The 16,004-nt window shown below is 32.2% G+C and overlaps 2 protein-coding genes across 6 annotated transcripts in view; both read left to right on the forward strand.

The window, feature by feature from the left end:
- Positions 1 to 11,742, forward strand: part of LOC119834197 — a 58,120-nt gene extending 46,378 nt beyond the window's left edge. For 2 of the 5 annotated variants that reach the window (XM_038358519.1, XM_038358517.1), the window contains exons 7-15: positions 1,355 to 1,369; positions 1,971 to 2,123; positions 3,391 to 3,578; positions 3,911 to 4,053; positions 4,485 to 5,756; positions 6,522 to 6,761; positions 6,832 to 7,001; positions 7,498 to 7,653; positions 8,733 to 11,742. In XM_038358519.1, coding sequence (XP_038214447.1) covers positions 1,355 to 1,369; positions 1,971 to 2,123; positions 3,391 to 3,578; positions 3,911 to 4,053; positions 4,485 to 5,756; positions 6,522 to 6,761; positions 6,832 to 7,001; positions 7,498 to 7,653; positions 8,733 to 8,840 — 2,445 coding nt within the window. In that variant the 3' untranslated portion in view covers positions 8,841 to 11,742. The remainder of the gene's footprint in view (positions 1 to 1,354; positions 1,370 to 1,970; positions 2,124 to 3,390; positions 3,579 to 3,910; positions 4,054 to 4,484; positions 5,757 to 6,521; positions 6,762 to 6,831; positions 7,002 to 7,497; positions 7,654 to 8,732) is intronic. The other 3 variants (XM_038358520.1, XM_038358518.1, XM_038358521.1) reach the window with 2 other exon arrangements.
- A 2,590-nt stretch (positions 11,743 to 14,332) lies between these two features.
- LOC119834349 (cadherin-23) overlaps positions 14,333 to 16,004 on the forward strand; it is a 29,716-nt gene continuing 28,044 nt past the window's right edge. The window contains exon 1 of the mRNA XM_038358692.1: positions 14,333 to 14,461. The gene's annotated coding sequence lies outside the window, so the exon portion shown is untranslated. The remainder of the gene's footprint in view (positions 14,462 to 16,004) is intronic.

Here is a 16,004-nt window from a genome sequence, read left to right on the forward strand (position 1 = left end):
CCGATACAATGCCACCAAGTGCTGGAATAATATACCACCACCATTAAGAAAAATTGAAACTGTTTCTAATTTCAGATTTAAATATAAAAAACATATTTTTGAAACATTATATTAAGCATTGGTGAGCAAAATATCGTGATTTAATTGTAATAAAAAAAAAAAAAATTGTATAGTGTGTTGTATAATTCTATAATATATAATTTATTCATAATTTTATATGTAGGTATACCCGTATATATATATGTATATGTATATATTATGTGTATGAATATTTATGTAAAAGTATATGTAGTAATAATGTAACTATTTAATTAGAATTAAGTATTTTCGTTATTATTTTATTTAGTATTAATTTATTATAAGAGTAGAATGAAAGGTACTGTCTGCTCCATGTGTCACAAGGGGCTGCTGAAAACCAGTGTTGTGTAAAAGCTCAGCTCTTGCATGACATTAACTGAGTCAGTCCCTTTTGTCTGTAATTAACAAGCCGCACAGTAAACTATTTTTACTTTCGTTTTTTTTTTGTTTGTTCTTTTTTGTTAGTTTTTATTCTAGATATTAGTTATAAATTATTTATGGAGATATATATATTTTTTTTGGTACTTAAGGTTTTTGTGTATGTGCGGTGCTGTGTGTTTATAGACAATAAATTTATTTCTTTCTTTCTTTCTTTCTTTCTTTAATTACGTATCTGTCTTCTATCCATCACTTATTCACACAGCAATCGGTACATGTCCCGGCTCAATTTACATAATTGAAGCGTGCATAGTCCAAGCTTGGAAATAATTATGATAGCTCAACGATACTTGAGCCCTAAAGCACTCCTATTAATGTATATTTGAATTACCGCTAAGCATTGCAAGTATTTTATATTGTAAGCGGTCCTGTCGCAAATAATGATAATGCAACCGCATACATTATATTCTATTTTCTTGTTCTTTAATGCTGCATTCATTTTGTGATTTACATATTATTATCCTATTATGCTTCAATGAAAGCAAGCAATGTTTGTTTAGTACATGTGTTGTATTTATTTCATGGAGATTAAAACGTATTCCAAAAATCAAATAATAAAGAACAAAAAAGCAATGAAATATTGATATAACAAAAGAAGGCATATCTTGCCATCGTTTGAAAATTACATAGTACAAATTCTACCTGTTTGATTGATATCCGATTCGAATTAAGCCCCTAAATTTAATTAATCTTAGCACGTCAATTTTTCACACTGTAATAACGCTAACTGGTATGTATATGTTGCATGACGTAAAAATGTTTAATTAAAATTAATATTGCTAGTACCCTGAGCACATCTCGCTCCCAATTAATAAAGCTTTCTGTTCACGCTTCACAGGGTGATGGATCGGTGGTAAGTGAATTATCGTAATAGCTTTGGCAAAAATCATGAGCACCTTCCATTATTTAATGGAATTTACAAATGTTATTTATGCTTTCCCGACTGAAAATATCCAATTTACCTTTGTTATATTACTCTTTAGATCGTGACGTGACTTAAAAATGTTTTATTGTCTCATTTAAATCTCTGCTCTATTTGCAAATGAAAGCTTTGCGAGCGCTGCTAGTTTATTGCTCGTTTACATAAAGTTAGGGTTTTACGTAATGTATTCTTTATTTAAATGAGGCATGTACTTAGTTAAGGGTTTCTTGAACATAACCTGTAATCTTTGTTCATCAATGCGAAATTACTCGAACGCTCTTTGCGTGTTTCGATATCGCTTTCAATGTTCTAGTATTTCTGTACAATGTTTTTACACATAAGTGTATTCAAATTTCTTATACAACGTCTATTATATATTAATGTATCTAATTAGGCAGATATTATTGTATATCTAAACAAAAAGACATGGTTGATACTTCACTTAGTAGTCTTCCAAAATATTTGAATATAAAAGGGTTTACAACAAGGTCATGAAGTACTTACAATTGATGCTAACAAATTCAAATTGCAGGAATTCGACATTGTGATGACCAAAGTGAACGGCTCGCTGGGATTCACACTCCGTAAAGAAGACCACAGCGCTTTGGGCCATTACGTGCGCGCCCTTGTGCGGGAGCCGGCCTTGAGTGATGGACGCATACAGCCAGGGGACAGGATTGTTGCGGTATTTATTATTTAATACCTATAATATATTGTTCCTATGTCTTATATCCATATCTATATAACACCTGTAACTCAAGAGCGGCTAAACGTGTTTGATTGATTCTTGGTATGTGGTAGTAACTAAAATTTTTTAAAACCAAAGAATGTTCTACCCGGCATAGTCAAAGCGAGTAGCAAGTAACTAGTAACTTACATATTACACAGCCATTTTTTAATTACGTTAATGGTGTTCTGTGATGTAAATAACCTGACTTTTTTTTATTTTGTATGAATAGATTACTCATTAAACACATACTTAGACGCAGTAAGTCGACTGCTCGTAGGTAGAGAATACTATTATGCCCCCCAGGTATCGGGTACAATGTTCATAAATATGTTGTCGTTTATATAAAACAGTGTATATATTTCGAATGTTTATTGTAAAATGTGCAGTGAAACGCTGATGAGATTTGTAGCTTGAAAATGTTCGAATTTCGACCGGCTTTTGTGTTTATATTCTTTATTTTTTATTGTCATCACACTTGTAAGATTAAACCAAAAAGTTTTTTTAATGAATGAGAGAAAAATATGCATGAGTCTTGTTATAATTATGGCTATGGTAGTAAATTGATTTATCAAAATTCCACGTCTTACACTTTTTAATATGAATGAGAGATTGAATTTAATCACTCATCGTCGTCATTATTATCAGCCCATATATGTTCCCACTGCTGGGATACTCTCCTATGAACCCTCATAAATACCCATTTAATCACTATTAAAAATAAATGTAAATACTTACGTGGGTGAAACCGCGGAGCACAGCATATGATTGTGATATGTAAAAAGTAATTGGCTAAGTAATATTGCGGATGTTGGGCTTCGCCATTACATTTGTATAATTAAAACGTGCAACGTATCGCTGTGATATATCTAACAAGTACATGTCAATTTGCGTGTATGGCCAGCATTAAGGGGATTTTTTTGCTTGATCCGAGGAAATAGAATTTAGTTAGGTGTTTGAATGTTGTTTTAATGATACTTTTGCTATGTGAGTTATATAATAACTACATGGATGATAATTATTGAATTTTTAGAAACATATTAGTTTTTCAATATGAAAAAAAAAATAAATCGCCTCAATGCCACAATGCTCGCAATTTTATAAAAAGAGAAAAACACAATTATCTAATAATGATTACCTACATAAAGTTTTCGTCTTAAACCTTAACAATATCAAATAATACGCAAACCATTTTATAAAATAAATATTATTGCTTTTTTTTCAGGTTAACGATACGCCAATGTCAAACATGTCGCACGCGGAGGCCGTTGCGTTCCTGCGCGCGTGCGACTCGGAGGTGCGCCTGCGTCTGTACCGTGACCACGCGGCAACGCCGCTCTCGCCGATGTCACCGAAGGAAGAAGGACCCACTGATTCTGATGCGCCATTAAACAAACCGAAGCCACCTTTGAGGTATCTTCTTTTTTTGCAATGCTTTTATAGTATGATAAAAAGATTTTGATAAATGATCACAACCAGTTTTATAATTGTTTTCGTTTGAAACTTGAGATTCGAGATTTGAGATGAAATCTTTATCAAATCTATACTAATATTATAAAGCTGTAGAGTATGTTTGTTTGAACTTACTAATCTCAGGAACTACTGGGCCGATTTGAAAAATTCCCATTGCCCATGCCCATTTCTTGAGGAAGGCTATATGTGTACCACGGACGAAGCCGGGGCGGACCGCTAGTCTAATATAAATCTTATAATATTTTTCGTTAATATATCGTAATCCTTTTCAGGGCCGAAGCAGTGTCTATGCTTTGTGACTTGGCGGCGCGGCGGCTGACGCCCGACGCGGCCGACGGCTCGCGCTCTCCTTGTCTCTCACCTAGAAAGTTCCGAAAGCTTACAAAGGACAACAACCACTATGAACAACCCAATGGTAACTTTGTCGGAAATTTTATATTATTTGAAGCATCATTTTCGTCCGGTTTTAACACACGAACAGACTAAAACTATATTTAACCTTTATGTACATAATAACTTATATACGATCAATGACAAAAAGCGCACACAAATTGAATAATTTATGTACTTATATAGACTTTTTATAACATTACATTTATTCTAGTTTCTGATTTTATATATATTTAAGTACTTGTAAAATATTGTAATTTTAGAAAAACTAGTAAGTATTCGATGATACGTAATCGGCACTTTCTATCTATTTGCAATTTAACATAAAGCTAAACTATAATTAGCATTTTTCTTAAATAAAACGTTTAAATTTCTAAATAAAAATATTCAGCTTGTTTTAATTGCACATGTTACCTATACACGCAATGCACTAAGCAAGTAGACTTTTTGGCACAGATTTGCGAAGAAACATCAAGATAAAGGAAACAAGTACTTTAGTAAGTACGAATGCACCAAAATATTCTGAAGATTTAAAAAGTGAGCTCAAAGAAAATTTCCCAAAGTGTACGTGTGCAACTTCATTACCCACGCTGTATACTACGCAAGCAAAAGAAATAGAATTGTCTGATGATATGATTAGAATACTACCAGATGATATAATAATAGTACCAATTAGACCACCTAGAAAAGGTGGTTCAAGAAAAACGAAAGAACCAGTATCAACGGGGAAAAAATCTAATAAAGATCAATGCATAACGAAAGAAAAAGAGCTATTGGTTACAAAAGAAACCGATTCCAAGTCCAATGCGTCGAATGAAATAGATTCCAGCCCAATGGAAACTAAAGGAACCAAAGAAAATTCATTTAGATCCTCCTCGATAGCACAAAGTCAAGAAATAGGTCCTGTCGACAGCAATTCTAGTTCATCAACAAAAGACTTTTCTCAAACCGTTTTAAGAGAATGTATTGTTCCAATAAAATCTGGCGATGTATCAAACCCATTAACACAAAATAAGCCAACACAAGGCAGAGTTGAAAATTATTATGAAAATATTGCTGAATCCCCTGCCTTAAACTTGGGACCGAAACATCAAACTGACGCAAATTCAGAAATTAAAAGCCACACGAACGATAATCCTACAAAAACTTGTACAGAACCAATAACATGCACCTGTGCAGTCACTATCGAGGAATTGAAAAAATATCACAAAATTAAAAGTGCCCCGTCATCATCAACCAAAGAAGAAAAGAAACAAGTGCCCCTAAAATTAACAGAAAATGTCGAAAATAATACACAAAATCAACACACGCCGACTATTCAAAGATCTAAAACGCAAAGATTTTCACGATCACACTCGATAAGAAAACGCCTTCTTTCTAAAAGATTTAAATCGAAAACAATAAGTGGTCCAATATCGTTGCAAAAAAATTCGACAGTTAATAATACTCCGGATTATAAATCGCATCCCCCAGAATCATTGAAAGGTAAAAATCTCGTTCCATCTGAGGGTGCAGAAACCATAGAAAAAACAACTCTTCAATCAGTAGTGAATAAACCAATAGAACGTCCTACATCTTTGATTATTAGCTCTAATAGAGATGAAGCAGTTTTGACTGATAATATGAGTTCAAACCCATTAACTGGTATTGAAACTAAACAGAAAAAGCCTGTACTTACAAGCCCTACGACTCCGCCTTCATGTAGAAATCAAAAGCTAAGCCTGACAGGTGAGACACTGTCGGCGAACACCTTCCTACCGTGACATCATTATTTTCCATTAAAATCTACGCTGATTGAAGACTCTAATTCGGACCGAATCTGTGATAAACTCTAAAGCAGGACAAATGGACATTATACTCAGAGGCAAAATATTAAAGTTGATAATACAAACCTATGTTCTTCAGTCAGCGGCTTATCTGCCAAATTGTTTTGTGTGACTAATTGTATATAATATGCTATGCTTTAGGACGAACCACTTAACGGACAGTAGTTTCCTCAAAATATATGATCATGTACCTGTACAAACCTGAACACTTTAATTACCCCAGCCTTAAAACGTAGAATGTATATTAGCACTTAGTTCTATAAACCTACCTGCTTAGAAGCAATGCCAATACAAAAGTATATATATCTAACATATCTTCTGTCTGAGAAGCAATTGAATCCTGTTTACAGCTTACAAATTAGGGCTTCTTGTACATTATAAATACAACAAAAAAAACTTTAAAGGATGCTGTATGCAACTAAGACATTTTTAATCAATTGCACTCTTATGCCTTGCGTTTTTTTTTCTCAATATATGCATCTGAACATACAGCTATTGTAAATAGACCATTGATACACATATTGTCAAAATAAAGCATTGCAACACCTTAATGCACACCTGTAGATAAATGTAAAGTCACCCACATCATAATCTTACACACAAATCTTATTCAAATTATAAAAATGATTGAATTATTTCACTAAAGATAACGATATTCCCTTTTCAGTAATACCGCAAAGCTATGAATTAAATAATCTAGACAATGATACACTAGATGCACCAAATGCGTATCAAGAAGACCCTCGCCAGAGATACAATGAGGCTGTATTCCCAATAGATTCTGACGAACCAGTTTCTATGCCAGCGGAGTTATCAAGCGACGAAAGGTTCAAGCATTCAAACCCAACCTATCAAAGTGCCGTGTTGCATAGCTCTACCGCTGATAGTGCTTCTGAAAAAGACGATGGTAACATTTATTCTTTATTGCTATACTGCACTGCTAAGAATAAAATACTTACATTTATAATTTGTTTCAGGCAATGGCTTAAAGAAATGGAAAGGTGTTGCTCTCTCGCCTGATAACGAAAGAAAAGTGAAACTGCCTGTGGTTGAAACACAAGCGCAACCGATACCAACGGAACTTGAGCCCATCCAGAAGGAAAATGTTAAACCTGAACCGCCAGTTGAAGCAAGCAGTGAGCCAACAGTAAGAGCTTGACAATTTCCCGATCCGTATTAGAAGATTTCTCTTAATTTTTTTTTTTTTTTTATGAAGAAATCGTCACATTTCACTTATTTTTAACAACATGCTTAATTCACTGCATTTGTTTTATGTATATCAAGATTTGTATAAACATTTCATACCGACACCTTTGATACAAATCTTAAAATGCAAAAAAATTCAAAACAAAACAAAACAAAATTTTCTTGTGAATCAAACTTTACGGTTTGCGGTTGTTTAAAGGTGCCCGTACTGCGTACATCGCTTTAACCTTCATTACCTTAGCCAGACACCATACCCCAGAGTAATAAGTACAAGTAACCATACGACTAATAGACGATCTATGTATTCTCATACTGAAACCATATTATGTCTAAGGAGGAAATTAATTAATAATATTATTATAGCTAGTATTATCTTGATAAATAAATATACGAGTGATGAATTTATGAAATCGCATTAATTATTAATACATTCACAGATAGTAACTGTGGAATTGAACCGCGGCTGGAACAGTCGGTTGGGATTCAGCGTGCAGAGCCACCCTGAGTCTGGGCAGAGTTACATTTCAGCAGTGTACGACGACAGTGTCGCAGCGAGGGACGGCCGATTGCGCCGCGGTGACGTCATACTACAGGTACTCATCACACAGGCCTCCTATGAGGGTCTTATCTAATACCTGTAGTATTAGATTAGACCTTTTGTCCTTTACAAGCTAACTTCATTTTCATTCAGGTGCGACCGCATGTGGAGTACTGTTCTCATCTCTGGGCTGGAGCCCCACAGTACCAACTCCTTCCTCTTGACCGTATCCAACGTCGAGCAACTCGAATTGTCAATGACCGTAGGCTTTCTGACAGGCTTGATTCTCTATGTTTACGAAGAGACGTTGCGTCTCTTTGTATATTATATAGAGTGTACTATGGGAAGTGCTTTGAGGAATTGTTCACCATTTTACCAGCCGCACAGTTTCAACATCGGACCACCCGCCGTAAAAACCAATTCCATCCGCACCACCTGGATGGTTGGCGGTCCACCACCGTACGCTTCACCCGCAACTTCTTTCCGCGTACGGTGAAGCTTTGGAACGATTTACCAGCTACGGTGTTCCCGAACAATTACGACATTGGGGCCTTCAAGAAAAGAGCGTATATGTCCCTGAAAGGCCGACAAAGGACTTGTAACTCTAATGTTGCAAGTGTTTATGGGCGGTGGTGACCACTTAACATCAGGTGGCCCACCTGCTCCTTTGCTTGCTCTGTCATAACATTAACTTTCTAAGGGCGGTCTCATATAGCCGGAATGCGTCTCTGAATCCAGGAAGCAAAGATTCATACATGACATAAATGACTAAAATTTTATCTTAATTCATACATGACTAAAATTTTATCTTATTTACTTTTTTTAACAGTCATTGAGGGGCGTCGTAAAAAAAATTCAAATATTCAAGGGATTCAAATTAGATAGTGAATTCCTGGTATAGAATATAAAAAAAAAACCGGAGACCAGTGTCTTCGGTTTTTTTTTTCAGTAAACTTATAATTTTAGAATTACCCAATTCCCTAATTAAACAAAAAAAGCGTTACATTTCAGCTTCGAATTCAATAGTAGATTAAAATAAGTATATTAAAATTACAACAATGACTTCACTTGTCTGTGTAAACTAAAACGATTATTTATAACCGCAGATAATATTCTACTTTTATTTCTTTTCAGGTTAACGATGAAAACGTAACTTCGATGAAGACACCTGAAGTTATTGATTTATTAAGAATTCTCCGTGGATCTATTTGTATTACTGTTCTTCGACCACCAAACGTTTAATGATTAAATAACAAATAGCTGTTGCAAAGAAAATCGCCCCCTAAGAATTGTAATTGATCGTAATATGAAAGATACGCAGGAATTTTATTTACTTCATAAAAAATATTTACGAAACTTAAAAAAAATATTATCTTTTTTACTTTCCTAAGAGAAAGTTCCTAATAGTAATTCCTTAGGTATACCTACATTTCCTTCTAGGTCTAGGTATTTAAATCTATGAGATACATCTTTATCATATGATGATGTATAATAATTATCTTTAATAACGGAATTGATCTCTTATATCTTAAAACACAAAATTATTTAAGCATCGTAAATAATTAGAGAGGTACATTTAAAAACTTATACCAATATATTATATGTATTTACGTTGTCCTTAGTAATGCAACGAATACAACAAACACTAATTCAATAAAAATACAATTTATTGAAGAAGTTCAAACATTGGTCAAATTTTGTAAGTAGCATTCCACACTATAGATATTTGCTCTCATAATAGTAAAAACTGTTTATTACAAATTGTTATATTTAATGGGCCTAAATTATGAACATAACCAATCACCGCTTCATATTACACAATTAATGCATACTAAGTAACATTATTAAAACGGTATAAGATGCACCATTTCGTGTTTATCACGAAATAAATACTTAAGATATAAATAGTTAAATATATGTATAGGCCTGTTTTTAATACAATATTTATATGTACTATTTTCATGTAAGATTGAATGTTGCATCATTTTAGGGCAAAATATGACAATTGAAATTGGTCCATAGACAAAACACGTATTTTTAAGATTGTAAACATTGTGCACACTTAAGCACAATTGAAACATTGAAGTATTCACGTTAGTTTTTCATTAAATTATAAATTATTAAAAGTTATTCATTAAAATGTCAGAAATCGTATGTGTGCTCAGTATTAGTCAAAAATTTGGATTCTAAAAATGTATATAATACTAAATGATCATTAGATAGTTAAATGTAGACATAGAAATTATACGTATATCGAATGGATCTAAATTACTCTTCTCTATTGATACTGATAAATTCTAGTCATTTCAGAATTATAAATAAAATTATAATTATTATCTGCGTTATTTATAAAGTATATATTGAATTACGAAGCGGACTAGTATCATAATTTTAATAGAAACGTATAAATATGTTATAAACACATTGTATCTTGTTATAAAGTAAAAGATTTTATTGACAAATCTGAGACTGCTTTCTTATTGAAATACTACAAAATATTCTTTGAAATATTATAAAAGTCTATGAGATAGATTTGAAATCAAGCGAGTAACGGATACAAAATGTGTGCGAAACAATAGGAATTATACACAAATATTCTCAATCTAAAAGCAGCCTTAAAATATATTATACACATATTATTAGAAATAAAATAAGAATCGAAATCTAGAAATATTAAGAAAACCGTACAGATTATTGTCGAACGAAATCAAAACTGATATTCTAAAGTAATTGTGATGGATTTGTGTTAGATAATAATTATAAAATAGATAATAATAAATTTATGTAATTTAATGGAATACAAACAATTGAAAAACTGTAGAAGTAGTTCATTAGGCATCGGCCCAAATGCTAGATGGTAGTTGATGTTGTAAATTCTTCAATTAAACCTTGCATGCGTTAAGTGATTGTTTTCATAGCGCTCGTGTTACGTTTATTTTAATCCATTTTCACATTTTTATGTTTATCCAACAAAACATCTTACTGTATATTCGTACAAATTGTAACAGTAGATCAATTAATATAAAACACGTTATTATTGATTTTATTTCAATTCGTAAGTTTGTTTGAACAATGCCATACTTGTAGAATAAATGTAGAAACACTATTGTGGAATGTATTAATATCGTTTGTATCTTTATCAGACCAAAAGTCTACTACTCCTGTGCCTACAAAGCAATACAAGTACTATAAAAGTATAAAACTTAATAACCACTTAAAATTCTAAACAATTTAATGAAGATGTGAATGTACTGAGTGTTCATGTGATAATGTTTATGTGATTATGTATTGGTAATTTTAAGTTTATGAAGGCGCAAGTCACATAGAAGATACAGCTACCAACGTACAAGACGTAATTTTGTCGATTAGGAATATAATCATTAAATTTATCCAAATTATCTATACATAATAGATGTTGTAAATTAAATATTCCGTAGCACCTCAAATCTATGAAACTTGCGCCTAACACGGTGCTCAAATGATTTCAAATTAAGTTCTAGTCAGAATTTAATTTAAATCATATTCGCGATATACTATCAAAATAATCCAGATCCATACGTATTTTAAATACCATAGGGAGGGACGGTTTGTATTTCATAAGCTCATATTTTTCAATACAAAAGCAAATTTCTATTTTAAATATTTAAAGTATTAACTGTTTTAAACAAAGGAATTAATCCCTCCCACACAATTCTGCTTCCGCATCAACCGTCTCTCATATGTAGTTATTTGATTATTAAAGTTTGTTGCATATTGATTGTGGTTGTTATTTTGTGTGAACGTTATCAACTTCTTGGTATATACAAGGCAAACGAAACAATCATGTGTCAGAATTTTTAAATTTTTGAAAGTATTTTGGAAAATTAATATATTATTTAGATTCAATATTTATTATCTATGATTATATTTCAAATATAAATAATTCTTTGATGGTATATTTTTTAGTAAGCATACTGTACATTTGTAAGGCAAAAGCCCTCATACGTTTTGCTTTTTAATTGTTATATTTAAGATTAATTTTGTAACCTATGAATTTTAGACTCTAGTCGTAACAATATACTTTCAAATTCCTTTTCAATACATTTACTGAGCTCGTCGGCCTTGTAATAATTGAAATGTCAGTAAACATTAAATATATTTTTGTGAGATGAATGATACAGAAGTTAATAAATGTATGTATATATTTTACTTTATAAAATTAAAGTATAATTAAGAGATATAATAATCATTTTGATTTTTATTTCATACATAATATTTAGAATGTTCCATAATCCTATATCCCAATAATATTATGGAAAAAAATAAGATTTATTGTGGGAATAAGGTAAGATAAAAGCAACTCACACCGTCCCAAAAAATCTGATAAACTTTATATATTTTATAAATATTACCATATTCGAAATAAATAGAAATTATCTGGAAGGTTGGTAGAAATTATTCATCTGTGGATCACTTTTTTGGTGTATAAAATATAAAAGCGTGCTGTTTATATACCACACCTTAAATAAAAGCACTTCAACTGAATAATATTTTTAATTTTTAAAGGAAATACAAGTAGTATAAAAGACACGAATAATAATTGAGTACTATTTTCGTAACATTTGCATTCATAATTCATTGATACGTAATTCTGCTGCATAATTCCCTAGTTACCTATATGATAACATTTGTTTTATTTATTTCACCTTCAAATTGTCAATTCCCGTTTCAAAGTGAGCCCATCATTCATCGTTGGAAATAGTTCTGGACTCTTTCTCATCCGTCACGCTTGAATACAAAGTATTATATAATAAGGCGTAAGCTTTACGCATATCCACTGCAAATTACAAGTGAGCATCGTGCGTGCAATATACACGTAAGCCGATGTAACCAATAACCGTGACAGAACGGTGCACGACATCGGTCAACCACGACGACTATATTATCAAGTATCAATTTTGTTACAATCTTGTCTATAAGGTGCTAAATAAGCACATTTGTATTTTTGTGTTATAGCGGGCAACTGCGCTAGTGGTTCGTATCATGGCAAGCGATCACCACCGCCTATGAACATTCGCAGAGGTAGTGCCTAGCGGATGCGCTGTCCGCTTTTAAGGAGTAAGGGAAAAGAAAAGTAATGACGATTAGAAAGAAAGAATTGGCATGGACCGGTGAGGAAAAGGAAACGGACTTTTGGCTTCCCCACTGACCGAACGAAACACAGTGGCAAGTGCATTTCTTGCCGGTTTTCTGTGGGGGTGTCGTATTTTCCCGGTGCGAGCTGGCCCCATTCGTGCCAAAGCGTGATGATTTGTGTACTCACATAGAAGATCATATCATTACTGAAATAGGTCACAGTGTGCACCACACACTTACATATATGAATGCAATACTTAGTACCCAATTTGATTGTGGGCAAACGTGACAAAACTTGGAAAGTGAGCTATACCATGAATATATCTACAAGTGTATTTTAAATTTAGACGTAGATAATTACAATAGGTTATTACCATTATTTCTTTTATTTAAGAGGATACTGGCAGCACTTAATCAGTGTTATACATTTTTCTTTTTATTATTAGAATACAATAAACGTACCAACATGAGTAACAATCAAATATTTTAATAAAATATTGTACTTCTCCCATTTTATTGTCATTTCCGTTTTACCACTTGGCGCTATCCAAGTGTAAGCTATAACCTTCTATGCGTCACATGATTGATAAGTTATTATTAATTATTTTGTAGCCCACGTAGCATATGGTTTTGCGTCACGGTCAATGCACGTCCACCTCGTCCGAGGGAGCGCCACGCTTCGCTACCCATAGACCGTTCCAAATTCAAATGTAGAAAATACAGGTGAAGATAATTTAAACTTTTTAATTGTACTATGAACAGTTTTTTGCCAGGAAATCCTGCTTTCTCCTTATTCCTTCTTTCCTACTAAAATCATAAATGCGAAAGTTTGTAAGGATGTGAGTGTGTTTGTTGCTCTTTCGCGCAAAAATTACTGAACCAATTGCAATGAAATTTGGTACGTAGACATCTGAATAACATATAAGCAACTTTTTATCCCGATATTCCTACGGGATACTGACAATTATATAATACACGCAGTTCTTCTTAATTGGTAACTAATAAAATAAAAAAATAGTGTTGTTTTTCCTCGTTTTTAGTAATGGGAAAGATTATGACGATGATTGGTACATAATACCTATATAAGATTGTGTTAGTCTTTCAGGAAACGGCTACAGCTAGTCTGACTCTGAATCAATTTAAGGTCCTGAAGAATGAATGAAAACTTTTTTGCAAGAAAAAAAAATGACGTTTGGAATTATAGCTTATCTATATTTTAATGTTTATTCTGAGTATCTTGCTTGTCTTCTGGGTAATGCCTCCTCCAGACTTTCACGATTCTCGATGAAGTGATATCCTTCTCCAGGCCTCAACTCCTACAATTTCCTTCATTTGACATCAACACTGCAGAAGACACTCAGTTATACAAATATAAGTCAACCTAATAATATGCATAAATTAAAATTTTCCTTTTTGTGTTTTTAAAATGTAACATTCCTATGATCAATACTAAATTAATTTAATTTCGCTTATTCCCTAATCCTAAACTTATTACTTGCTAATACACATATATTCTTCATAGAGCTTTAAATAAGGTTTAATTTGCTTGAAAACTTTATTATGGTAGCTATGTGTGCAGCAATGGGGATGTAGACAGGTCCGTACAAATTACAGGCAGTTGCGCTAAGCCCGCCAAAGTGATAGTACGTCATCTGCGTGAAAAGTGTAGTGAATGGTAGCTTTATTTTGAGCTGATTTAACATGTTCGATGCAGTTTCCCACGTTTCAATAATATACATTTTTTAATTGTGAGTACCACTAAATTAAGTTTTAATACATACATACATAAAAATATTCTATTTTTAATATTTAAGTATAGTTAGCGTATTTAAGAAAGAATAAGTACTCTTTTTCTTCATACATATAATATTATTGTTTCATAAACTGACGTTGAGTTCTATCAGTGTTATTTGTTGTTAGCATATAATCTAAATAAATATTGGAAAATGTATAAAATACAAAAAAATCCATATTTTCATTTATTGGTCAACCTCATCTCATAGATGACATATGATACGTATTTTAAACATTTTAATGTAGCTATTACAAAAATTTGTTGATTTACAAAAATAAAAAAAATATGTTTCGGAGATCATTTTAATCTATCTACTTAAAATAAATACCAATCTGAGATATGTTACGCTGCTAATTCGCTTTCGTAAAAAATACGTTTTTATATAGCCTGAAAACAAAAGAAGTTATTATATACTTTCTAATTTATATCTACTAAAACTGTGAACGCCTTTAAATTATATTCTAACTGTAATCAAAGTGAATGAATGAGTTCTTATTACAATGTTTCGCGATTTTTTTTCATTATATACATTTCCCATAAGACTTCTTTCTTGGCTACAACTTAAATTTAAAAAGGCAAAAATAATTAAGAAGCGCCGGTTGGATAACTACTGGATATTATGTTCTATTTAGCTTATCACAATGACATGATTTTTAATATATGAAAAAACAGGTACGTCAAAAGGTGTTCCTGAATTTATCCACTTACATAGCGACATTATCAGCAAATGAATACATTTGACAAAATACGTAGTTTATATTAATTTGAATAATGTTTCTCAAGCATTTTATTAATTCACATTATATTCATATAAATAGGTCCATAAAAACACTTCCTACTTTCTCTCGTTTGAGTGATGAACTCCAAATAGCCTTGGTTGAAATAATGCCGATTTATTAAGAAAAAAATATCTTCTAATAAATAAATCATTAATAGTAGTATCTAATAAATAGTTTTTACAGATCCATAAATGAGAGTAAAGCCATCGGTGTCAACACACAAATCATAGCGCTAAGTAGATCGTGACAGATCAGCGATTATAGGCCAGCCAATTTTATATCCATAAAAATTGCTTATCGACAATGAAAGTGCTGCGAAATGTAATCTAATAATATACTTTAAAATTAATTAATAGATTTGTTTTAAATACTTTATATTTACTAATGACCTCGGGTCCAGGTCCGATCTTAGTCATTAAATTTATTACCTTACGACGACTAAAAAAAGGTTTTTGTAGTTTTACCACCAAATTTTAAATTATAAATGTAGGTAATATATATACATACATTCATAATTTAAAATTTGGTGTAACTCAAGTAGCTTTCCGGCTTCGCTCGCGTCGTTTTGGGTTTTATGAAACGTCTATAGCCAGTACTCTTTTCAAAAAATTTTCGATGTACGGAAATATACTGTTTTTTGTTTTGTTATACGTATAGATATATTTATGGTCTCAAAAGGTAGGATAGGTAGGACCATATAATAAACCATTGTGTAAA

The sequence above is a fragment of the Zerene cesonia genome, chromosome 19, assembly GCF_012273895.1.
Source record: "Zerene cesonia ecotype Mississippi chromosome 19, Zerene_cesonia_1.1, whole genome shotgun sequence".
Lineage (NCBI taxonomy): Eukaryota > Metazoa > Arthropoda > Insecta > Lepidoptera > Pieridae > Zerene > Zerene cesonia.